This window comes from Leucoraja erinacea, chromosome 16, assembly GCF_028641065.1.
Source record: "Leucoraja erinacea ecotype New England chromosome 16, Leri_hhj_1, whole genome shotgun sequence".
Taxonomy (NCBI): domain Eukaryota; kingdom Metazoa; phylum Chordata; class Chondrichthyes; order Rajiformes; family Rajidae; genus Leucoraja; species Leucoraja erinaceus.
Genome location: NC_073392.1, coordinates 8,879,536 through 8,904,550, shown reverse-complemented (window position 1 = coordinate 8,904,550; position 25,015 = coordinate 8,879,536). Strand labels below are relative to the sequence as shown.

The window sequence follows — 25,015 nt, the reverse complement described above, 5'->3', positions numbered from 1 at the left end:
TTCATTGATTGTTCTTTATCTCTCTACATCATCGTCTATATCTCTCGTTTCCCTTATTCCTAACCAGCCTGAAGAAGGGTCTCGACCCAAAACGTTACCCATTCCTTCTCTCCAGAGATGCTGCCTGATAGAAACAAAATGTTGGAGTAACTCAGCGGGACAGGCAGCATCCGATTCCTTTTCTCCAAAGATGCTGCCTGTCCTGCTGAGTTACTCCAGGATCTTGTCTATCCTCGGTGTAAACCGTCATCTGCCGTCCCTTCCCACACATTTGATGCTATGAGATTGATGTTATCTCAAGAACAAAGCTTGTCAGAGTAAACCCCATCCCTTTCATTTAGAATTGCACTGTGCATCGGGTAATAATATAGCCCAGAACATGTGGCCATAACTAAAGGAGACACAAAATGTTAGAGTAACACAGCAGGTCAAGCAGCATCTATGCAGAACATGGGTAGGTGCCGCTTGGCATCAGAATCTTTCACCTGCATCTGCTGTTCCTCGTTTATCCGTGTTGTATAACAAACTCGATAAATCAACTGAAAGCATTTAAACGTAAAGAAAAAGAAATATTGAGCCATTACATCGTAAAATAAACAGCGAAACTCGTTATTGTTCTTGTTAATTTACTATAAAACCTGATGAGGCATGCATTGCACATTTTGAACATCTGCAGAGAATGTAGATAGATAGTTTTATCCCACCGTTGAAACATATTCAACACATTCAGCCGAAACCTCGCCTATTCCTTCGCTCCATAGATGCTGCCTCACCCACTGAGTTTCTCCAGCATTTTTGTCTACCTTCTATTTTTCCAGCATCTGCAGTTCTTTCTTAAACAACACATTCAGTAGTCATTTTGGGCAAGTTTCCTTAAGGCTGTTCTTTTAGGCGAGGGGGTGGGCGCGTAGGGTGAGAAGGGGACTCAGTTGGGGAAGAAAAAGCCCCACAACAAATAAAAGTGAGTGAATCCAAGAAGAATCTTGACCTGAAACGTCACCCATTCCTTCTCTCCAGAGATGCTGCCTGTCCCGCTGAGTTATTCCAGCTTTTTGTGTCTATCTACAAATAAAAGTGTATCTACTTTGACGGAGAGCCAAGATGCCTTCACCAACTCAGTTTTGTTTCATGGGCCCCCACTGCTAAAAATATATGAGGTTCAAGAGTCGAGAAATTTTAGTTTAGTTTAGTTTAGAGCGGCAACAGGCCCTTCAGCCCACTGAGTCCGCACCGACCAGCAATCCCCCCACACCAACACTGTCCTACACACACACACACACACCAATAGGGACAATTTGCAATTATGCCAAGCCAATTGGCCTACAAACCTGTACATCTTTGGAGTGTGGGAGTAAACCGGAGCTTCCCGGAGAAAGCCCACGCAGTCACGCTCACAGGGAGAATATGCGATTTTCTGTACGTGCAGCACCCATAGTCAGGATTGAACCCGTGTCCCTGGTACTGTGAGGCAGTAGCTCTACCACTACGCCACTGTGCTGCCAGGAATAGCTACTTCCCCACAGCCATCAGGCTATTAAACCTGGCTCGGCCAAAACTCTGATTATTATTAACCCATTATCTGCTATTTGCACTTTATCAGTTTATTTATCCATGTGTGTGTATATATTTATATTATGGTATATGGACACACTGATCTGTTTTGTAGTAAATGCCTATTATGTTCTGTGTGCTGAAGCAAAGCAAGAATTTCATTGTCCTATACAGGGACACATGACAATAAACTCACTTGAACTTGCCCAGAAAACAAAACTGGAACACATCACAATTGTTCTTGTCATTCTTATGCAGGGACAATGGTAATCTTCTCTGTATCATTCCAATGTTGGAAAAGGTGCTGCCAAATTCATTAATATGAGTTGGAAGCTTGTGACAACATACATATAAGAGATAGGTTGGCAATGATGCAAGATTTTAGAATCTAAATATCAGGCAGTTGACAAAGCTAAAATAATGAGAGGACCCACTATGCCTGGAAATTGATGTTGCCAGCACAAACTTAACATAATTTAGTTTAGCTGAGAGATACAGTGAGAAAACAGGCCTTTTGGCCCATGGAGTCCCTGGCAAACAACCATCACCCATACACTAGTTCTATCCTACACACTAGGGACGATTTACTGAGGCCAATTAACCTCCAAACCTGTATGTCTTTGGAATGCGGGAGGAAACCGGAGCACCTGGAGTAAACCCACGTGGTCACAGGGAGAATGTACAAACTATATCAGTAATTGGCGTCAGTTTGTCACAAAGGTAACAATCAGACCTGGAGGGCTCTGGGTTTAGATGGACATGGGATTATTGGATTGATGGTAGACTGGTGTTGAAAGATTGGTGGGTATGTCAGCAAATATTTGAGAGATCATGGAGGCTCGGTAATTGATGACAGAGCAAATCGCAGCTTGACATGTTTACATGTCATGAGTCACTACTATGCATGCCCCGAGTCTTAATTATCCTGTAACTGTACACTGTGGAAGGCTTGATTGTAATCAAGTGTAGTCTTTCCGCTGACTGGATATCACACAACACAAAAGCTTTTCACTGCACCTAGGTACACGTGACACTAACTAAACTAAACTGAGAAGGGTCTTGACCCAAACCATCACCTATTCCTCTTCTCCAGATATGCTGCCTGACCCTCTGAGTTACTCCAGCTGTTTGTGTTTGTCTAATCTAAAGATGCATTAACATGTCAAATGCATGAGGGGAATTGCAATCCCAATGCAGCTCTTGACATGTTCCCCTTGTCCAATACGACTGATTTTTAAAAATGCGAATGCATTTGGTACACAAAACCATGGCACTGTGTGCTTATATCTGGCCAAAATCTGTGTTTGAAAATATCTGAGTTCCAACATTAACAACAAAAATCATTAAAAAGTTTAGATAGTTTTAATAAGTTCTGGAAAACATTCAGAACAAGAACATTTAAAAACTAAACTATTTAAAACATTAATTCAAACAATTGAAAGATCATAGATTAACAAATAAAAGTCCTTGCAGCTGCTTCTCTCCATCAAACAGTTTCCCAGCCATTGTCAGGCAGATGAACCATCCCCTCACCAACCAGAGCGTGGTCCCGAACTTCCATTCACCCCATTGGAGATCCTCGGACTATCTTTAATCAGACTTTACTGGACTTTATCTTGCACTAGAGGTTATAACTTGAGCTTAATCCAATCCTTAATGACCAAACGGTTGGACAACAGCTAAAGTAATATAACAAAAACTCTCCAACTCATTTAGGGCCTGTCCCACGATGCCAGTTCACCCAAGAGCTCTCCCGAGTTAAAAAAAAACCCAAACTCATGGTAAGTACGTAGAATGTACGTAGCGGGTTAGTCAGAGCTCGTGGATGTCTCGTAGCGGCTCGCAATGCTAACGGCAGGTACTCCGGAAACGCGGAAACTCGTGAAGTTTTTCAGCAGTGCGAAAAATTTTGAAGAGAGTAAAAAAATACTCGTGATGAGGCACCATGAATTAAAAAAAAATTTTAACTCGGGAGAGCTCTTGGCTGAACTCGTGGGACAGGCCCTTAAGTCGCAACAAATGTGTAAAATTATTGCACTGACACGGTTGGAATTGCCAAACTATTTCAGTTATTACTAGACCAGCATTTATACAATGACTTCATTGATAGAGTAGGAAGGAACTGAAGCTGCTGGAGTAACTCAGTGGGTCAGGCAGCATCTCTGGAGAAAAGGAATAGTTGACGTTTCAGGTTAAGACCCTTCTTCAGACTTAATTAATACATTTTGCTAAAGTAACCAAGACTCAGATAAAGTCTGAAGAAGAGCCCTGATCTGAAATGACACCAGAAGTGCTGCTTGACCCGCTGAATTACTACTCCTGCACTTTATGTCTGTTTTTAAGATCAGGTTTGGTTGTTCTCTTGAGCCTGCTCAAATACCTGGCTGTAACAGCAAAATTTCTCCTTCACAGCTGAAAGCCAACTGAAACCCGGTGGCTCAGTGGCAGAGTTGCTACCTTACGGGCGCAGAGGTAGAATTGCTGCTTTACTGCGCCAGAGAGCCGGGTTCGATCCTGACTACGGATGCTGTCAATGCGGAGTTTGTACGTTCTCCCCCTGACCGCATGGGTATCTTCCGGGTGCTTCAGTTTCCTCCCACATCTTAAAGACGTAAAGGTTTGTAGGTTAATGAGCTTCGGTAAAAATTGTAACTTGTCCCGAGTGTGTGTAGGATAGTGCTGGTGTACGGGGTGATCGCTGGTCGGCGTGGACTTGGTGGGCCGAAGGTCGCGTTTCCACGCTGCTTCTCTCTAACTTAAAACCCACTCATAACAAATAGAACAAACGTGCCGGAAGCGAAATTGAACTTTTGTAAGGACATGGACACAAAAACCTGCAGTAACTCAGCGGGACTGGCAGTATCTCTGGGGAGAAGGTATGGGTGACGTTTCGGGTCGAGACCCTTCTTCAGACGGGATGGGAAACGAGAGATATAGACGATGACGTGGGGAGATAAAGAACATTGAATGAAAGATATGCACAAAAGTAACAATGATAAATGAAACAGGCCATTGTTAGCTGTTTGTTGGGTGAAAACAAGAAGCTGGTGCGTGGGGGAGGGATAGAGATGGAGGGAATGCCGGGTTTACTTGAAGTTACAGAAATCAATATTCATACCACTGGGCTGTAAGCTTCCCAAGCGAAATGGAAAGAAGGCAGGTACAGGATACTGAGTTGGATGATCAGCCATGATCATATTGAATGGCGGTGCTGGCTCAAAGGGACGAATGGCCTACTCCTGCACCTATTTTCTATGTTTCTATGTTTCTATGAGATGCTTTTCCTCCAATTTGCACCTAGCCTCACTCTGACAATGGAGGAGACCTAGGATAGAATGGTCTGTGTGGGAATGGGAAGGAGAATTAAAGTGTTTAGCAACAGGGAGATCAGGTAGGTTCAAACAGACTGAGTGAAGGTGTTCAGTGAAACGAGCGCCCAGTCTACGTTTGGCATTGATTTACATTTTAAGCAATGTAGGCAAATTAGTTTCAAGCAATAGATTGAGTTTCTGTAGTAGTATTCTGTTTGGCACACGTTGACTGGGTTAAAAACAGGAATATAATGGATCGATCAGTGCTTAAAGGTCTGTTGATAGTTACCAGCTGTCTGGGCCGTTAAATACTATGTGAGTCGAATAAAATTGAAATCCAAATCCCGCAATTCATTTTTACTGCTATCAACAAATTGGCAACTTTATATTAATGATTGTACCTTTCACTTTGGAGTCAAAAATCTGTATTCCAGCTTTCCCCTAAGGTTTGATATATATTATGCTGGTTGGCACTTCAGCACAGAACTAAGAAACGGTGGAGAAATTGGATCGAGCTGGAAAACGTGCACTGGAATCAAGATGTTCCATTAACCTACCTTTATTTAATCCAGTGCAGGTCACACCATAAAATGTGTTCTTCCACCTCATTACCATGACACAAGCTTTGAACCAGATCCAGACGCACTGTTTTTCTCATTAGTGCATGGCCATCGGGTGCAATGTTTTGAATGGCATGCACCAGTCGAAACTAGCTGGGGCTGATTAATCCCCTGGCTGGACATCTGCCCGGCAACAGGCATATAGTTATTATGGCTGCAAGTGAAGGATGGAGGCTGAGTATTCGACAGCGTGAGACTCTGCTCCTGACTTCCCAAAGTCTTTTCATGTCGGCACGGCATGCCAGGAATGTGATGCAGCCCTCTCTGCGTCCCTGGATGGATTAAACTCCAGCCAGGCAGAAGAAGCTCGACGCCACGGTGGTGAGGCTGGTGGAGCCGCTGCCTCACAGCGCCGGAGACCTGGGCTCAATCCTGATTTCAGGTTCTGCCTGTCTGTGTGGAGTTTGCACGTTCTACCCCGTGACTGCTTTAATCCCACATCCCAAGGACATGCGGGTTTGTACTAGGTTAATTGGCCTCTGCAAATTGCCTGTGGTGTGGCGGGAGTGTGTAGAACCGAGTGTGTAAACAGGTGTTTGATGGTCAGTGTGGACTCGGTGGGCTGATGTTTCAATACAGAAATAATTCTGCGCTACTCTATTGTCACATGTATCTAGATGCAGTGAAATTTTTTGAATGGACTGTTTCCATGCTGTATCTCTAAACTAACCTAACCTAACCTAACCTAACCTAACCTAACCTAACCTAACCTAACCTAACCTAACCTAAACTAAACTAAACTAAGCTAAACTAAACTAAACTAAACTAAACCACCGCCATTCAATATGATCATGGCTGATCATCCAACTCAGTATCCTGTACCTGCCTTCTCTCCATTTCGCTTGGGCAGCTTACAGCCCAGTGGTATGAATATTGATTTCATGTGAAAGCAAAGCAAACCATCAAACCAAGTAGGACAAAGTAGCTATATCTCTTGTTTCCCTTTCCCCTGACTAGTCTGAAGAGGGGTCTCGACCTGAAACGTCACCCATTCCTTCTCTCCAGTGATGCTGCCTGTCCTGCTGAGTTACTCCGGCATTTTGTGTCTATCTTCTGGACAAGGTAACTTGTTGCACTCAGGCTCTGTCCATGGTGCTGAATGTTCCCATCCCTCCACACTGCGCTGTGTAGGATCCACAGCATACAATGCATTCAATGGCCAAGTCTACTTTGATATCACCCCGTAAATCTACAGCCGTAACTGGAAGGACAAGGATGCATCACCACCTGGGAGTTTGATCCAACCCGTACATCACTGTCACCGTGAATTATATGTGTCTCATCCATGACATTGTGTCAAAAGCTGACAGCCCACCCCGGCAGCATTGTGTGAGCAGGAAGGAACAGCAGATGCTGGTTTAAACCGAAGATAGACGTAAAAGATGAAGGGTCTCGACCCATTCCTTCTCTCCAGAGATGCTGCCTGTCCTACTGAGTTACTCTGGCATTTTGTGTCTAGCATTGTGTGAGGACCCTCAAAAGAAGCACTGCATTGGTTGTGGAGGGAGGTTCCCCCCATTCTCTGTGGGCAAGTGGAGAAAACAAGTTCCCAACAAATCCAGAGTATATTGGTATTAGTTTATTATTGTCACATGTACTGGGGGGGGGGGGGGCACACAGTGAGAAACTTTGAAGATATGGTCAACATTTGCCTTCAAGAGATACTTTCAAGAGAGAGCTAGATAGGGCTCTTAAAGATAGCGTAGTCAGGGGATATGGAGAGAAGGCAGGAACGGGGTACTGATTGGGGATGATCAGCCATGATCACACTGATTGGCGGTGCTAGCTCGAAGGGCCGAATGGCCTACTCCTGCACCTATTGTCTATTGTCTATTGCCTAATATTATAGTTACATTTATAGTTATGGGGTCACAGTTATACTTCACGGAAACAGGCCTTTCATCCCAACTTGTCCATGTTGACCAAGATGCCCCATCTAAGCTCGTCCCTTTTACCCACATTTTGCCCAACTCCCGCTCCACCTGTCCTCTCCATGTACCTGTCCAAGTGTCTATTATACGTTCTTACTGTATAATACCTGCCACAGCTATCTCCTCTGGCAGCTCATTCCATATACAGGTACCTTCCATGTGAAAAAGTTGCCCCTGTTAAATCTCTCCTCTCTTACCTTAAACTGCTGATTCTTGATTCCCCTACACTGGGTAAAATTCTCTGCATTATTTCATAAGCCTCCATGAGATCACCCATCGACCTCCTGCACTCCAAGGAATAAAGTACTACCTTGCCCAATTTTAATTTAGTTTAGTTTAGAGATACAGCATGGAAACGGCATTGACCAACGACTCCGCATATTAACACTACCACGCCAATGAACTTACAAACCTGTACCTCTTTGTGGAGTGTGGGAGGAATCCGGAGAATCCCAGAGAAAATGCACGCAGTACACGGGGAGAACGTACAAACTCTGTACAGACAGCACCCGTGGTCAGGATCGAACCCGAGTGGTGCTGTAAGGCAGCAACTCTACCACTGCGCCACCAAGCCGCTCTGTAAATCTCTTCCTATAGCTTAGGACCTCGGGGCCTGGCAGCAATTTTAAATTGCTTAGTAGCATTTACTGAAAAATAATTATTTAATGAGCTAAATTGGAATACTTTAAGGTACATAAGAATTAATTGTCGCATTATTGGCTCAAGACTTGCTCCTATTTGGTCATTTCTTCATAATTAATACAAACTATCACTGCTCTCTTTTACCATTCAATTAGATGCAGACTTTTTGGTCATTTAGTTTTATTTTAGTTTAGAGATACCTTTCTATTAACTGCTCCTTCTCATGCTTCAAAGCACCATTTCTGGAAGTCCTAAACATTTGATTATTTTGCCAAATTTGATATATTTATCATTGTCTCATAGTATTCAAAAAGTGAGTACTTTAAATGAAAATTATATACAGAATTCCAGCAGTAAGTTCATAAGACATCGATGGACTGTTCGGTCCATCGAGTCTGCTCTACCATTCAATCATAGCTGATCTATTTTCTCCTCTCAACCCCATTCTCCTGCCTTCTCCCTTCCTAATCAATCTCTGCATTAAAAAAAACATTAACGGCCTCCACAGCCGTCTGTGGCAATGAATTCTGGCTAAAGAAATTCCTCCTCATCTCCATTCTAAAGGGACTATCCCACTGTACGAGGTAATTCAAGAGCTCTCCCAAGTTAAAAAAAAAATCAAACTCGTTGTAAGCACGTAGAATGTCCGTAGCGGGTACGTCGGAGCTCGGGACGTCTCTTAGCGGCTCGTAACGCTAACGGCAGGTACTCGGGAAACGCGTTAAGCTCTTGAAGACTCGTGAAGATTTTTCAACATTTTGAAAAATGTCCACGAGAGCCCTGAGTACCTACGAGCGGCTATTACCGTAATTCTCCGAGTTCGAATCAGGGGAAACTTGGGAGATCTCTTGAATTAGCTCGTATAGTGGGACAGGCCCTTTAAGCTACCCTCCAGGCTAAAAACAATTCCTCTTCATCTCCATTCTAAAGGTACATCTTTTTATTCTGAGGTCATGCCCTCTGGTCCTGGACTCTCCTACACCGGGAAACATTCTCTCCACATCCACTCTACCTCGGCCTTGATAAACATCGATCCGTACATATAGAATGTATCGCAGTTAGGAGAACAGAATATTTGTATTTACATGACTTCAGAGTACCTTAAAGTACTTTATTGCCAATGAATTACTTTGTTTGAAATATAGTTACTGCTGATATGTGTGTAAATAACATGGATCTTTATAGCCAGAGAGAGTGAAATAGATCCAAAAGGTCTGATGAGGACATATTAAGGTTGTGTCTTGACACTCTGTGAAGCTTTTTAATTGAACCATTGATCATAATCTGTGTGCTGAGTATTAGCTTTGTTAATGCAGTCCCTTGCATATAAAGTTCCAGATCTCATCCCCTCAATGGTTCAATGGTTCAATGTATATTTATGGTTATATACACAATTAAATATTACACAGTGAAATAAATTGTGCATTTAGTGCCAGCGCTGTCCCATGTTGGACATCATTTCATCATGTTTAAAGTCCGGATTCCCACGTGTTTGTTTTACCGGAGCAGCTCCCGATCATTCCCGTCGCCCACGACCGGCTCGGATCACTACTACACTATGCCAAACTACGCTACACTACACTAATGCACTCCACTGCTGCACGATGCCACACTACACTACACTACACAACTACACTACACAACTACACTACACTAATACACTCCACTGCTGCACTACACTACACTGCGCAGCACAACACAGCACGCCACTCTGCGCCACGCCGCACCACGCCACACCGACTACCCTCGATAACTTGTGAGCCAACTTCCTCAACTATTTCAATCTAGCAGGTTAAGTTATAACCTGCATCTTATCCAGGATCAGCATCCCTCCCCTCCCTCACCACCACAAACCCTAAACACACTGCATCTCATATCCCATCATTCATTCTATCAGTGACAACCTCAAAAATTCCAACAGATTTGTCAAACATGATTACACATTCATAAATCTATGTTGACTCTAACCAATCCATTTATTACATTCTATGTGCTCTATTAGTCCTTCCTTAATAATAGATGCTAACATTTTCCCTTCTATCGACGTCAACCTAACTGGTTTGATGTTTCGTTTGCCTCTCTCTCATTTCTCTTGTATAAATTGGCAGCTTGACATTCATCACTTCATTAATATGTGTATAAAAGGTGCATAAAATCATGAGAGGAATAGTTTGGGTAGATGCACAGAGTCTCTTGCTCAGAGTAGGTGAATCGAGGAACAGAGGACATAGGTTTAAGGTGAAGGGGAAAAGATTTAATAGGAATCTGAGGGGTAGCTTTTTCACACAAAGGGTGGTGGGGGTATGGAACAAGCTGCCAGTGGAGGTAGTTGAGGCTGGGACTATCCCAACATTTAAGAAACAGTTATACAGGTTCATACATGGATAGGACAGGTTTGGAGGGATATGGACCAATCGAGGGCAGGTGGAACTAGAGTAGCTGGGACATGTTGGCTCTTCAGCAAGTGTGGGCAAGTTGGGCTGAAGGGCCTGTTTCCACACTGTAACACTCTATGACTGTAATATGGTGCAGAGACTGAAGGGGACAACATTGTAAGTGCAGCAACTGTGCTCATTGCAAATGAATGTGTGATGGGCAGAGAGTACTAACTTTCACAGAATGTACAGCGGATCAACACAGCTTGGTCAGGAGTGTCAAGAATGTTTTATTGTCATAGGTCCCAGATAGAACAATGACATTCATACTTGCAGCAGCACCACAGAATGCCAACAACTCTGGAATGCCGAGTTTAATTGCGCATTTGGCCCTCACCTGAACTTCCTACACTTTTGTACATATAAAAAATGTAGTCTAGATGGACACATCAAATACTAGAGGGCACAGCTTTAAGGTGAGAGCAGCAACTTTTAAAGGAGATGTGTGGGGTAAGACATTTTTACACAGAAAAATGTTTAGGGCAAGTCCAGTAAAGTCCGATTCAAGATAATCCAAGGGTCTCCAATGAGGTAAATGGTAGCCCAGGACCTCTCTAGCTGTTGATAGGATGGTTCAGTTGCCTGATAACAGGTGAGAAGAAACTCTCTCTGAATCCGGAGGTGTGTTTTTTCAAACTTCTGTAACTCGTGCCTGATGGGAGAGGGGAGAAGAGGGAGTGCCCGGGTTGAGACTCGTCCTTGATTATGCTGGTGGCCTTGCCGAGGCAGCTTGAAGTGTAGATGGAGTCAATGAAAGGGAGGTGGGTCTGTGCTGGGTCCACAATTCTCGCGGCCATGGATAAAGCTGTGATGCATTCCAATAAAATGCTTTCTGCGGCGCATCTGTAGAAATTGGTGAAATTTATTGGCGACATGTCGAACTTCATTTTAAGTCGCCATGGAATTTGAAGTTGCTGCCAAAGAAGTCCTAACGCGTTTCAGCAAAGGGATTGAATGTCTCGGACAATGAAGGGGATGTCAATGGTCCTTGAGATCAAGGTTCATTATTTGTGTTGGAGTGACATTCATTCAGGAAAATTGAGGGTATCCATCATATTCTTGATGTGCCAGTTAGATAGTAAGGTTGCCGTAAGCTAAGGCATTAGTCATGCAACATGTGGACTTGCTATTTATATGGCTGTTATAGTTACATTTTGGATCGATATTGGACTTCAGGATGTTGATAATGGGAACCTTTGATGATAGTAATGCTGCTGAATGCTAAGAGAATTTAGTTGGACTTTCTCTTGTTGGAGAAGTTCAATAGATATGGTGGGCTTGTGTCATGAATATAACTTGGTTAAGTTCTTCAAATGAATAAAATGGGTAGTTTTCAACCGGTTCCTTGAACTCCATGGGGAGTGGACAGACTCTACTCTGTTTTTCCATATATATTTGCTAAAAACTCTCATTTGAAGACATTGTTAGGTTATGTTTCATATTCTTTCCTCTCTTTATGTCATGTTGTCACTTGCGGGCAGAGCACCAAGGCAAATTCCTTGTATGTGAATACTTAGCCAATATTGATTAATTAATTAATATTCATTTCTCTCTGCCTTCACACAGAGAGTGGTGAATCTCTGGAATTCTCTACCACAGAAGGTAGTTGAGGCCAATTCATTGGCTATATTTAAGAGGGAGTTAGATGTGGCCCTTGTGGCTAAAGGGATCAAGGGGTATGGAGAGAAGACAGGATACTGAGTTGGATTAGATTAGATTAGATATAATTTATTGCCACACAACCAGGGTCGGTGGAAATTTGGGTTGTCAGCAGCAGCAGTACAATAATAAAGAACACACAACCACAATAAAACTGTAACACAAACATCCACCACAGCATTTATCACTGTGGTGGAAGGCACAAAATTTGGCCAGTCCTCCTCCATTCCCCCCCCCCGTGGACCAGACCAGAGTCCAGAGTCAGTCCAGGATCGGCTCTTCCTCACCGGAGACTGCGGCTTTAGGTTGTTGTAGGCCGCAGGCTGGCGGTCGAGATTTAAAGTTTCCGCCGCAGCCAGAAGCACCGTAGACTGCAGGGCCGGCGGTCGAAGCTCCCCTCCAGGGGTGTTGGTAAGTCCATACTGAGTTGGATGATCAGCCATGATCATATTGAATGGCGGTGCAGGCATGAAGGGCAGAATGGCCTACTCCTGCACCTATTTTCTATGTTTCTATGTTTCATTGAACCCTTCAACCTGGCTTGGCTTCAAAATTCGTGAGGGCAAGTTTCTGCAGCTTAATGTCAGATATTCAAAACCGACACATTCAGTTTAGGCACTCACTTGGTTCTTTGTTATGAGCAGGGTTTTCCGCTTAGCATTGCAACGGCCAAAAGTCGATTATTTACAGGTTTGCCATCCCGTGTGAGCTTGACCAAGTCAAGATCATTCATTTCATACCTTTCATTCATTTGTTCTTTCTATCTTTTCATATCTCAAAATTCTCTCTCCCCTGACTCTCAGTCTGAAGAAGTGTCTTGACCCGAAATGTCGCATATTCCTTTTCTCCACAGATGCTGCTTAACCCGCTGAGTTACTCCAGCATTTTGTGTCTATCTTTGGTGCAAACCAGCATCTTCAGTTCCTTCCGACACAAGATCATTCATTGTTCTGTTTTGGGACATTTAGCAATAAAACACTCCTGAGACACGAAATGCCAGAGTAGCTCAGCAGGACAGGCAGCATCTCTGGAGAGAAGGAATGGGTGACGTTTCAGGTTGAGACCCTTTGTCAGACTGAGTTACTCCAGAAATTTGTGTCTATATTTGATTTAAACCAGCATCTGCAGTTCCTTCATACACACTCTTGACTCTTGTCTCACTTCCAGCTGCATTATGTTGTCTCCTTCTGCCTTGCCTCGCCCCATAGATACTTATGTTCATAAGTGATAGGAGCAGAATTAGGCCATTTGGCCCATCAAGCCTACTCTGCCATTCAATCATGGCTGATCTATCTCGCCCTCCTAACCCCATTCTCCTGCCTTCTCCCCATAACCCCTGATACCTGTACCAATCAAGAATCTATCTATCCCTGCCTTAAAAATATCCATTGGCTTGGCCCCCACAGCTTTCTGTGGCAGTGAACTCCTCAGATTCACCACCCTCTGACTAAAGAAATTCCTTCTCATCTCCTTCCTAAAGGAACATTCTTTAATTCTGAGTGCTATATTACTGAGAAAGGTTACTTTCAGATGAAAGACCAATACTTATTCCAGCCTAGTGCTGGCTATGGCTTTACTTCATATTATATCTTGAGTTAATATTATTATAATTTTTCCCGTCTCCATATATCATTAAAAAAACAGAACAATGGAAGTGCGGCTAATATTCACTTCTTTGATCCAAGTCAACACACAAGATGAAGAGTAAGCAGGAAACACAAGAGATAAATCAAGCAATTAAGCAACATGATAGTCCCCACTTATACCCTTTGAATGTGGGACGAAGGGAAGAGTGAAGAAGGAACTTTAATGAGCTCAGTAACAATGAACTTGAGGAGAAAGATTTATTGGTCTGTGGCAATGTGATAAATCTTCATTTAAACACAATAGGCATGCGGGCAGAAGGTGGACTAGGTGGGAGAGGTTGTGTGGAGCTCCAAAGGTGATCAACCATTCCTCATTGAGATCCAGGAAGCAGTCGCTTCCTGAGCACCTTGGGTGGAAATTACGTCCCACTCAGAGCCCTTGTGCCTCTCCTCATCCTCATCCTCATCCTTCTTCTCCCCTTCTCCATTTTAGAGGGCGGCATGGTGACACAATGGCAGAGCTACTGCCTTACAGCACCAGAGATCCGGGTTCGATCCCGACTCAGGTGCTGCCTGTACGGAGTTTGTACGTTCCCCCTGTGACCTGTGTAGGTTTTCTCTGAGATCTTCGGTTTTCTTCTCACACTCCAAATACGTACAGGTTCGTAGGTTGATTGGCTTGGTGCAAAAATGTAAATTGTCCCTAATGTGTGTGTGAAGGATAGTGTTAGTTTGCGGGGATCGCAGGTCGGTGCGGACTCAGTGGGCCGAAGGGCCTGTTTCCACGCTGTATCTGTAAACTAATAAACTAAACTAATCTCGAGCAGCTTCTCCTACATTGTTCAGTTTAACTTAGTTTAGTGATACCGCATGGAGACAGGCCCTTTGGCCCAACAAGTCCTTGCCGACCATCGATCAGAAAATATCAGAGAACAGCCAGTTTTATTCATTAGTTTAGAAACATAGAAAATAGGTGCAGGAGTAGGCCATTCGGCCCTTCGCGCCTGCACCACCATTCAATATGATCATGGCTGATCATCCAACTCAGTATCCTGTGCCTGCCTTCTCTCCATACCCCCTGATCCCTTTAGCCACAAGGGCCACATCTAACTCCCTCTTAAATATAGCCAATGTACTGGCCTCAACTACCTTCTGTGGCAGAGAGTTCCAGTTCCAGATAGTTTAGAGATACAGCATGGAAACAGGCTGTTCAGCCCACGGAGATCACGTTGACCATCGATCTCCCCGTACACTACTTCTATCCTACGTGCACTAGGGCCAATTTACAGAAGCCAAATAGCCTACAATGCTGCACGTCTTTGGGAGGAGGGAGATACGGACCGGAGCACCCGGAGGTAAACCATGCAGCCTCAGGGAGAACGCACAAACTCTGAAGAGCCAGCACCCACAGTCAGGGTGTCTGGCGATGTAAGGTTGCACGTCTACCGCTGAGCCACTGTACCGCCCCATTTGTCAGCCCTCCACTTATTTCCCAGTCGCACTCCACATGACGAGAGGATGCCTGCTCGGTCTCCCCACAGCTAGGGAACGATATTGATTTGCACGGAAGACTTTACATAAGACTCGGTCCTTTGGCACATGTGGAGCTTAACCATTTTAAAATAACACTAGAATGTCTCAAGAGCCTGCAGAATCATGGCAGCAGATAATGGAAATCAATTAGCAATACTTGGAAGTTGATGGTCTCTTTTGAAAGTGCTGGTGGGGTTTCCTGCTGTGAAGATAAGGCTCACTGTAGGAAGGTTAAGTGTGAACCAAATGAGAACATTGACATCAAACGACCATTGAACATGTTTCATGATTCTCTTCACCCTCCTTCCTGCTGATGGGTGTTCACAGTACATGTTTGTACAATGTCCATCTTGATGCAGCATCCTAAATGGTTTACATTGCAATTGCCTGCACGCTGTATGCCATTTTGGAATCAATTCAACGCCCAATTTTCAGCCTGAAGAAGGGTCCTGACCCAAAACATCACCCATCCTTTTCTCCAGAGATGCTGCCTGACCCGCTGAGTTACTCCAACACTTTGTGTCTATTACCGGAACCATACATTGAGCGTGAGTCAATAAACAAAACATCTTGTTGATCCTTTTATATGGACATCCCATCTAACATTGCACAGATCATCGCATGTAGAAGGGGGGCAAACACTCAGCCAGAAACATGGAGCAGCTCAGAAAGATATTTGAGGACGTCTTAAATCTGACTTTAACAAGTCAGTGGATACTTTTTAAGGCAGAGATAAACAAATTCTTGATTAGTACGGGTGTCAATGGATATGGGGAGAAGGCAGGAAAATGGGGTTCGGTGGCAGAGATGAGCCATGATAGAATGGCGGAGTAGACTCGGTGGGCCGAATGGCCTAATTCTACTCCTATAGCTTGTGAACATGTACAGAGACAAATTTTATAGCACTAAACTTTAACTGGGATAATGTTGAGACTGTCTGAATCATTAGAAGAAGTGAACCACTAAATCATTACTGCATTTATAATACCACCCTGCAACAGCTGGAAGTAACGATCTGCTGAAAATGTAAGTTTCAAAAGACTTTTCTATATTTAAAATGACCTGCAGAAATAATCTTCCCGTAATGATAAAATTATGAAAACCTGGAGGCATTTTCTTGACGTCTCGTCACCTTTTAGTTGTAACACATATTTTGTCATTTGATGTTGAGTTTCCCAAGTTAGTTCTTATTCAGGATAGCATAAAGTCAAATGCTTGCGTTTACTGCAGAACTATTCATTTTCTGCCTCGTACAATAAAAAGAGGGGTGTTTCTACTTGTTTGTTTCTAGGTGGATCCAGAGTGCTGGCATTTCACACTTTTCAGTGAACGAGCTTGTTAGCTTGTAGCAGGTTTTCTCCTGGGGAATCTACTATGTATCTTCAAACACAAATTTGCAGCAGGCAGGAAACAAGGTTATTAAAATAACAATAGTTAATGAGCCTTTTACTTTCTGATAATCGATCCCTTTTGCCCCGAACTTCTAAGGTGCGCTGATAGAGAAAATAATTTTGCCTGCTTGGAAACCAGATGGTATTTACATCAGAAGTATGGGTTGTTATTTTTAATGTAGATCGTGTGCTTCTGACCGCAATTTGCAGTTCTCAATTTATATTTTCACTGTACCTTTGGCATTAAATGCAAATGCTTGCTTTTTCCTCCGCCATTCTTGAGCATGCCGGAATATTTAAACATTTTAAATGATGCCCAAGGAGAAACTTCTTTATTGAGGATTAACAAAGTGCCCGCGCCGACCAGCGATCACCCCGTAGACTAGCACCGTGCTACACACTGGGGGCAATTAACAATTTACGGAAGCCAACCGACCTACAGACGTGCATGCCCTTGGAGCGTGGGAGGAAACCAGAGCGCCTGGAGAAAACCCACGTGGTCACGGGGAGAACGTACAAACTCCGTACAGACAGCACCCGTAGGCGCTCTAATGTTACAATGGAAATGGAGGAAAATGTTTTGAATGATATCCTGTGGTTTTGGAAGACATCAATGGATACCCATTATTACCTCCAGCATTGAAATCCCTTCACCCAACTGCATAGTTTGTCTCTATTGCTATGACTCTATGACAATATTGCACAGTGGAATACAGTCCCTAGATGTTGCCTGACCCATTAAGTTCCTCCAGTGAATAATAGTGGCTATTTGTGCCATTATTCAAAGGTGAAAGTTTGCTTAATTAATGTATAGATGTGAAATCTAATGAAATCTAATGGGGTCCAGTATTAGTTTTGCCACCTAGGTTTGGCATTATTTTAGACAAATATTTTAGTATTCCAGCACCAGAGACCTGGGTTTGATCATGACTAGGGGTACTACTTGTATGGAGTTTTGTACCTTCACCCCGTGGCCATGTACGTTTTCCCCGGGTGCTCCGGTTTCCTCCCACACTCCAAAGACGTACAGGTTTGTAGGTTAATTGGCTTAGGTAAAAATTGTCAATTGTCCCTAGTGTGCAGTATAGTGCTAGTACCAGGATTGCCAGTCGGCGGTCAGTGGGCCGAAGGGCCTGTTTCTGTGCTGTATTCCCAAACTAAACGAAACAGAACTACTAAGGCAACAGGTATTATGTTATTTTCTGATTGATTGTTCTACTGCATGGTAACAGGCCCTTTGGCCCACCAAGTCCACACCGACCATCAACAATAACACTCCATTAATCCTATTTTTTAAATTATTTTCTTAATTGTATCAGCACCCTGCAAATTCCACCGCACATTAGGGGCAATTTATTTGGCCAATTATCAAAAACAAATATATCATTTTTAAAATGTATTTTCAACATAATTTTCAGAAATATTTGTAGAGTCATAGAGTGATACAGTGTGGAAACAGGCCCTTCAGCCCAACTTGCCCACATCGGCCAACGTCCCAGATACACTAGTCCCACTTTCATCAACCATGTGTCTCTCTTTCATTTCTAGACTTTATCCACCCATCTTCCAAACAAACCTCCCTTGCCTTTATCCACCTCTCACTCACTAGGCTTTGTTCCGCCCCTGATAGACACAAAATGTTGGAATAACTCAGCGGGTCAGGCAGCATCTCTGGAGAAAATGATAGGTGACGTTTCTGGTCATGACCCTTCTTCAGACTGAGAGTCAGGGGAGAGGGAAACTGGGGGTATGAAAAGGTACAAAAAACAAATGAGTGGAAGGTATGAGAAGAACGATTAGAGCCAGCACGGATGATCAAGGAAAGGTGGAGCCCACAATGGTCTATTGTTGGTTGTGGAAAAGGTAATAACAAGGGGATACGTCCATCTATTTTCCAGCTTTGTTCCCCCAACTACAATTAGACTGTAGAGGATCCCGACCCGAAATGTCTTTTGGTTTTAAGTGTAGTTTAAAGATACAGCACGGAAACAGGCCCTTCGGCCCACCGAGTCTGCACTGACCAGCGACCACTGCACATTAACACTATCCTACATTAGGGACAGTTGTCATTTTACCAGTACATACCAAGCCAACAAACCTGTACGTCTTTGGAGTGTTGGAGGAACCCGAAGATCTTGGAGAAAACCCACGCGGTCACAGGGAGAACGTGTAATGTCCGTACAGACGGCACCCGTAGCCAGGATCGAACCCGGCTCTCTGGCGCTGAAAGCGCTGTAAGGCAGCAACTCTAGCGCTGCACTACCACGTCACCTACCCACTGCCTCCACAGATGCTGCCTGACCTTCTGAGCTACCCCAGCACTCTGTGTTTTGCTCGAGATTCCAGCAGCCGCTGTTCCTTGTGTCTCCTGAATTTCTGCTTTCATCAGAGCTTGTATTACTTTGTGAAGTTCCAATCTCTCAAGCTGCCTGTGTGGACAGCCTTGTAATTCCTCATCTCTGCTGCTTCAATGACAGTGGGAACATCTTGACAAAATTCCTCCAACCTTCGTCACTACAGGGGGTGGGAAATGAAAGCAGTGCTTTACCGTTGTGGGAGATTTAAAAAAAAAATCTTCTTGTTGTTTAGTTGTACGTCCTGGAGTTGGGAGTCCTTGGCTTCAAAACTGAAGAAAGTTGCCGCAGAGATAAGATGTTGTGAAGGGGTTGGTATTGATTTATTATTGTCAAGTGTATAGAGATACAGCTGCTTTTGTTTGCTGCTATCCAAGGCAGTGCAAAGTAAAAAAATACCAGAGTACAGTGACACAGCATTAAAGTGATACTGCTACAGAGAAAACGCAGATATGAAAAAGTGCAAGGGTTGTAATGAGGTTGATTGGAAGATCAGGTATCGGGGCTACACCTTTAGTTTGTGAGAGGATATTCAACGGTCGGCTAACAGTAGGGAAGAAAGTGTTCCTGATTCTCTTGTTATGTAGTTTCTAGCTTTTATATCTTCTGCCTGACAGAAGAGAGGAGAAAAGGAATGACTGGAGTGTAAATGGCCCTTGATTATGTTGGCTGTTTTTCCAAGGCAGTGTTGATGGAGTTGATCCTGGGGAGGTTTTTGTTTTTCTAATGGACTGGGCTATATCCACAACTCTCTGCAGTTGTGGTCCTGAGCAGAGGTGTTGCCAAACGATGTTGTGATGCATCCACACTGGATTCTTTCTATGGTGAATCTGTAGAAGTTGGTAAAAGTCACAGGAGCTCAACTTCCCTGGTCTTCTGAGGAAGTGGAAATCTTGGTTTGCTTTCTTGGCCGGAGCTTCAGTGAAACGCGCAATGAAACATGAGAGGGAAACAGAATTAAAAATGAAAGACCTTTACGTTCAATACATGAACATTTTAGTTTAATTTAGTTTAGAGATACAATGTGGAAACAGACCCTTCATCCCACCAAATCCACACCGACCAGCAATCCCCGCGCATTAACACTATCCTACACACATTTATACCAAGCCAATGAACCTACAAACCTGTAAGTCTTTGGAGTGTGGGAATATTTCCGGGGAAATTGTGGGCAACTAGAAAGGAAATTGCGGGAGCCCTCGTTGAAATTTACGAGTCGTCCTTAAATACAGGAGAGGTGCCGGAAGACTGGAGAGTGGCAAATGCTGTGCCTCTTTTCAAGAAAGGCTGCAGGGAAAATGCTGGGAATTATAGGCCGGTGAGCTTAACATCTGTAGTTGATAAGTTACAGGAGAGTATTCTGAGGGATAGGATATGCAGGCATTTGGATGGTCAAGGGCTGATTAGGGATGGTCAGCATGGTTTTGTATGTGGGAGGTTGTGCCTCACAAATCTTATTGATTTTTTTGAAGACGTGACCAAAAAGGTTTGATGAGGGCAGAGCTGTAGATGTTGTGTACATGGACTTCAGTAAGGCGTTCGCAAGAGTCCGCATGGTAGGCTGCTCTGGAAGGTTAGATCGCATGGGATTCAAGGAGAGATAGCTATCCAATGGATAGCAAATTGGAAGGAAGCAGAGGGTAATGGTGAAAGGTTGCTTCTCAGAATGGATGCCCTGTGACTAGTGGTGTGCCTCGGGGTTCAGTGCTGGGCCCGTTATTATTTGTCATCTACATCAATGGTTTGGATGAGAACATAAAGGGCAAAATTAGCAAGTTTGCTGATGATACAAAAGTTAGTGTTAAGTTTATTAGGCCTTCCATCACAGCGATGTGATGGATGTTTATGTAAATTATGTTGTCTTGGGTCTATGTGTTTGTAATGTATGGCTGCAGAAACGGCATTTCGTTTGGACCTCAAGGGGTCCAAATGACAATTAAATGTATCTTGTATCTTGTAGTGGTTTTGCAGATAGTGAAGATAGTTGTGAAAGATTGCAACAGGATCTGGATTGATTGACCAAGTGGGAGGAGGAACGGTTGATGGAATTTAATACAGAGAAGTGTGAGGTGTTGCATTTTGCGACATCAAACAAGGGCAGGACCTGGGCAGTAAATGTTAGGTCTCTGGGTAGTGTTGTAGAGCAGAGGGATCTAGGAGTACAGCAGCATGGTTCCTTGAAGGTCGAATCGCAGGTAGATAAGGTGGTCAAAAAGGCTTTTGGCACTTTTGTCTTCATCAGTCATAGTATTGAGTATAGAAGTTGGGAGGTCATGTTGCAGTTGTATAAGACATTGGTGAGCGCATTTCGAATATTGTGTTCAGTTCTGGGCACCATGTTATAGGAAAGATATTGTCAAGCTTGAAAGGGTTCTGAAAAGATTTACGAGGATGTTGCCTGGACTAGTGGGTGTGAGCTATAGGGTGAGGTTGAGTAGGCTGGGTCTCTATTCCTTGGAGCGTAGGAGGCTGAGGGGAGATCTTATAGAGGTATACAAAATCATGAGAGGAATGGATCGGGTAGACGCACAGAGTATTTTGCCCAGAGTAGGGAATCGAGGATCAGAGGACATAGGTTCAAAATGAATGAGAAAAAAATTAATAGGAATCCAAGGGGTAAAATGTTCATACAAGGAGTGGTGGGCGTATGGAACAAGCTGCCAGAGGAGGTAGTTGAGGCTGGGACTATCCCATTGTTTAAGAAACAGTTAGACAGGTACATGGATAGGACAAGTTTTGGAGAGATATGGACCAAGCACAGGCAAGTGGGACTAGTGTAGCTGGGACATTGTTGGCCGGTGTGGGCGAGTTGGGCTGAAGGGCCTGTTTCCACACTGTATCACTATGACTCCGTACCGAAGATCTCGGAGAAAACCCATGCAGGTCATGGGGTGAATGTACAAAGTCTGTTCAGATAGTACCCGTAGTCAGGATCAAATCCGGGTCTCTGGCGCTGCAAGGCAGTAACTCTACTGCTGCGCCACCGTGCCGCCCCTATCTTCAATGGTAAATGGTTAATCCACTACAGTGTTAATCAAGAAACCATTGAAACTCGAGTAATTTCATTTATATTCAAGGCTCGTTACCTTTGGTTGGAACCATAAGGCTAGTAAATGGAGCTCAAAAACTCAGCCATAAAACCAAATTGACCTTAACAGGCAGACAATGAAGCAAACTGTTCTTAATGGCTCCTTTGTTCGAGTTTCTTTGCACAACTGCAATAATAAAAGCTAAATAGTTTATTTTCTCTTTTACAATTGTGTGTCCAACAGGGACATTTGTTAAACAAAGTTCACTGATCTTATAGAGGTGTATAAAATCATGGGAGGAATAGATCGGGTGGCTGCACAGAGTCTCTTGCCCAGAGTAGGGGGAATCATGATCCAGAGGGCATAGGTTTAAGGTGAAGGGAGAAAGATTTGATAAATACTCGAGGGGTAGCTTTTTCACACAAAGGGTGGTGGGTGTATGGATCGAGCTGCCGGAGGAGGTAGTTGAGTTAGGGACTATCGCAATGTTTAAGAAACAGTTACACAGGTACATGGATAGGATAGTTGTTGAGGGGTAAGGGACAAATGCAGGAAGTCAGACTAGTGTAGGAAAGAACTGCAGATGCTGGATAACACCGAAGATAGATACAAAATGCTGGAGTAACTCGGCAAAACTAGCAACATCTCTGGAGAGAAGGAGTGTGTGACGTTTTGGGTCGAGACTGTTTTTCGGGGCGGCATGGTAGCGCAGCGGTAGAGTTGCTGCCTTACAGCGCTAGCAGTGCCAGAGACCGGTGTTCGATCCCAACCACGTGTGCAGTTTGTATGGAGTTTGCACGTTTGCCCCGTGGCCGCGTGGGTTTTCTCCGAGATCTTCGGTTTCCTCCCACTCTCCAAAGACGTACAGCTTTGTAGGTTGATTGTCTTGGTATAAAGGGCCTGTCCCACTTGGCGATTTTTTTCGGCAGCTGCCGGTGTCATATCAGTGTCGCCAAAAGATTTTGAACATTTCGAAATCCAACGGCGACAAAAAAATGTTGCGACACTTGAAAAAGCGCCGCGCGTTATGTGTCATCACGCTGCATCACCGCCACGTCATACGTCATCGTCCGCGTCACGCCGCATCAAGCCCGCGTATTTTTCGGTGACCTGATACATCAGTCAAGGATGCCGGCAGTCGCCGAAAAAATCTGCAAGAGGAGACAGGCCCTTAAGTGTAAATTGTCCCAAGGGTGTGGGGTGTGTAGGATAGTGTTAGAGTGTAGGGATTGCTGGTCGGTGCGGTCTCGAGCTGCCGAAGAGTCTGTTTCCGCGCTGTATCTCTAAAACAAAAAAAAAAAAAAAAACAGCGTAGATGGGACATGTTGGTCGGTGTGGGCAGGTTGGGCCGAAGGGCCTGTTTCCACACTGCAGGACTCTATGACTCTCTTCCTAATCTGGAATCGTTTTCTCTCCGTACTTTTCCAGCCTCTATAGTGATGCAGCAGTGGTGGTGCCACATGAATCCCTGCCTAGACGGTGAGGAATGCAAGGTTCTCCCAGACTTCTCCGGATGGTCCTGCAGCAGTGGCAACAAGGTTAAAACCACGAAGGCAAGTAAACAGACCTAACAGCACGTCTTATCCAATACTAATCCCGAATGGCAAGAAGTGAAACAGTTTACCCTAATCTCTGTCGAATCGCTGAAACAAAAAACAACCAAAGCCGTCATCTTCCGTTTGCCCAAAATAGCAGGAATGTTCACAGTTACATTTGAACACCATAAATAGTTCATACAGATTCATTTATAATATTGCCCATAAAAACAGCAGGGAAACAAGAGGTGCACACGCGAGCATCGGTAAAACAGTAGTAAGAAAAAAATATAGAATTTGGAGAGATTGCAGAGATATCTTTAATTAGAACATTTATACAAATTATACTGTGTTTAAAATCATGAGAGGAATAGATCGGGTGGATGCATCGAGACTCTTGACAGAGTGGCAGAATCGAGAGCCAGAGGGCATAGGTTTAAGGTGAAGAGGGAAAAATTTTATAGGAATCTAAGGGGTAGCTTTTTCATGCAAAGGGCAGTGGATGTATGGAACGAGCTGCCTGAGGAGATAGTTGAGGCAGGTAGTATCGTAGCATTAAAGCAATTAGACAGGTACATGTATAGGACAGGTTTAGAGGGATGTGGGCCAATTGCAGGCAAGTGGTCCTAGTGTAGCTGGGACATGTTGGCCGGTGTGGGCAAGTTGGGCTGAAGGGCCTGTTTCCATACTGTATCGCTCTATGACTGTATGACTCTTTAGGCTTTAGTCAGCAATTGTTGAACAGTAAGTATAATGCTAAAATGAAAAATAAACTTAGTCTAAGAATAAATCTGTTATTATATGCATCATTGTCAAGTTTGTGTTCATTTTAGGATTTCTTAACCTTCTTTGGTCCTCATGATAGAGCCTTTGGTCATCTGTGCTAATTCTGTTGGCCTAACTTATTTGCCATATATTACATTATTCTATGGCAGGGAAAGAAAACTATATGTTACAATATCTTTATATATATTGATTTTAGAATGGTTATTCTGTCATGGAATAATGATGGAATATTTCACTGGGCAAATAAGAAATGACAGTAGTTCCATTGTATGTTATAAATGAAAAAATGACAAATAAACAGACTTCTATGTTAAATTATAATAAATAGTGACTGGCATCCTTTAAAACAGCTGACCAAGTCTTGAAACCGACCAAGAGGTGTATAAAACCATGAGAGGAATAGATCGGGTAGACGCACAGTCTCTCTTGCCCAGAGTAAGTGAATCGAGAACAGAGGACATAGGTTTAAGGTGAAGGGGAAAGACTTAATAGGAATCTGAGGGTTGACCTTTTCACACAAGGAGCGGTGGGTGTATGGAACGAGCTGCCGGAGGAGATAGTTGAGGCAGGGACTATTGCAACGTTTAAGAAGCAATTAGACAGGTACATGGTTAGGACAGGTTTAGAGGGATATGGGCCAAATACAGGCAAG

General features: G+C 43.7%; 1 protein-coding gene and 1 non-coding gene across 3 annotated transcripts in view; one reads left to right on the top strand and one right to left on the bottom strand.

The window, feature by feature from the left end:
* tafa4b (TAFA chemokine like family member 4b) overlaps positions 1 to 25,015 on the top strand; it is a 187,276-nt gene that overhangs the window by 106,936 nt on the left and 55,325 nt on the right. Inside the window, exon 5 of one of the 2 annotated variants that reach the window (XM_055647641.1) lies at positions 23,471 to 23,595. In XM_055647641.1, coding sequence (XP_055503616.1) covers positions 23,471 to 23,595 — 125 coding nt within the window. Of the gene's footprint in view, positions 1 to 23,470; positions 24,499 to 25,015 lie in introns of those variants that run through there. The other variant, XM_055647642.1, reaches the window with a different exon arrangement.
* On the bottom strand, positions 1,765 to 1,868 carry LOC129704951 (U6 spliceosomal RNA). Its single transcript, XR_008724828.1, has one exon. It is a non-coding gene; the product is annotated as a U6 spliceosomal RNA (small nuclear RNA).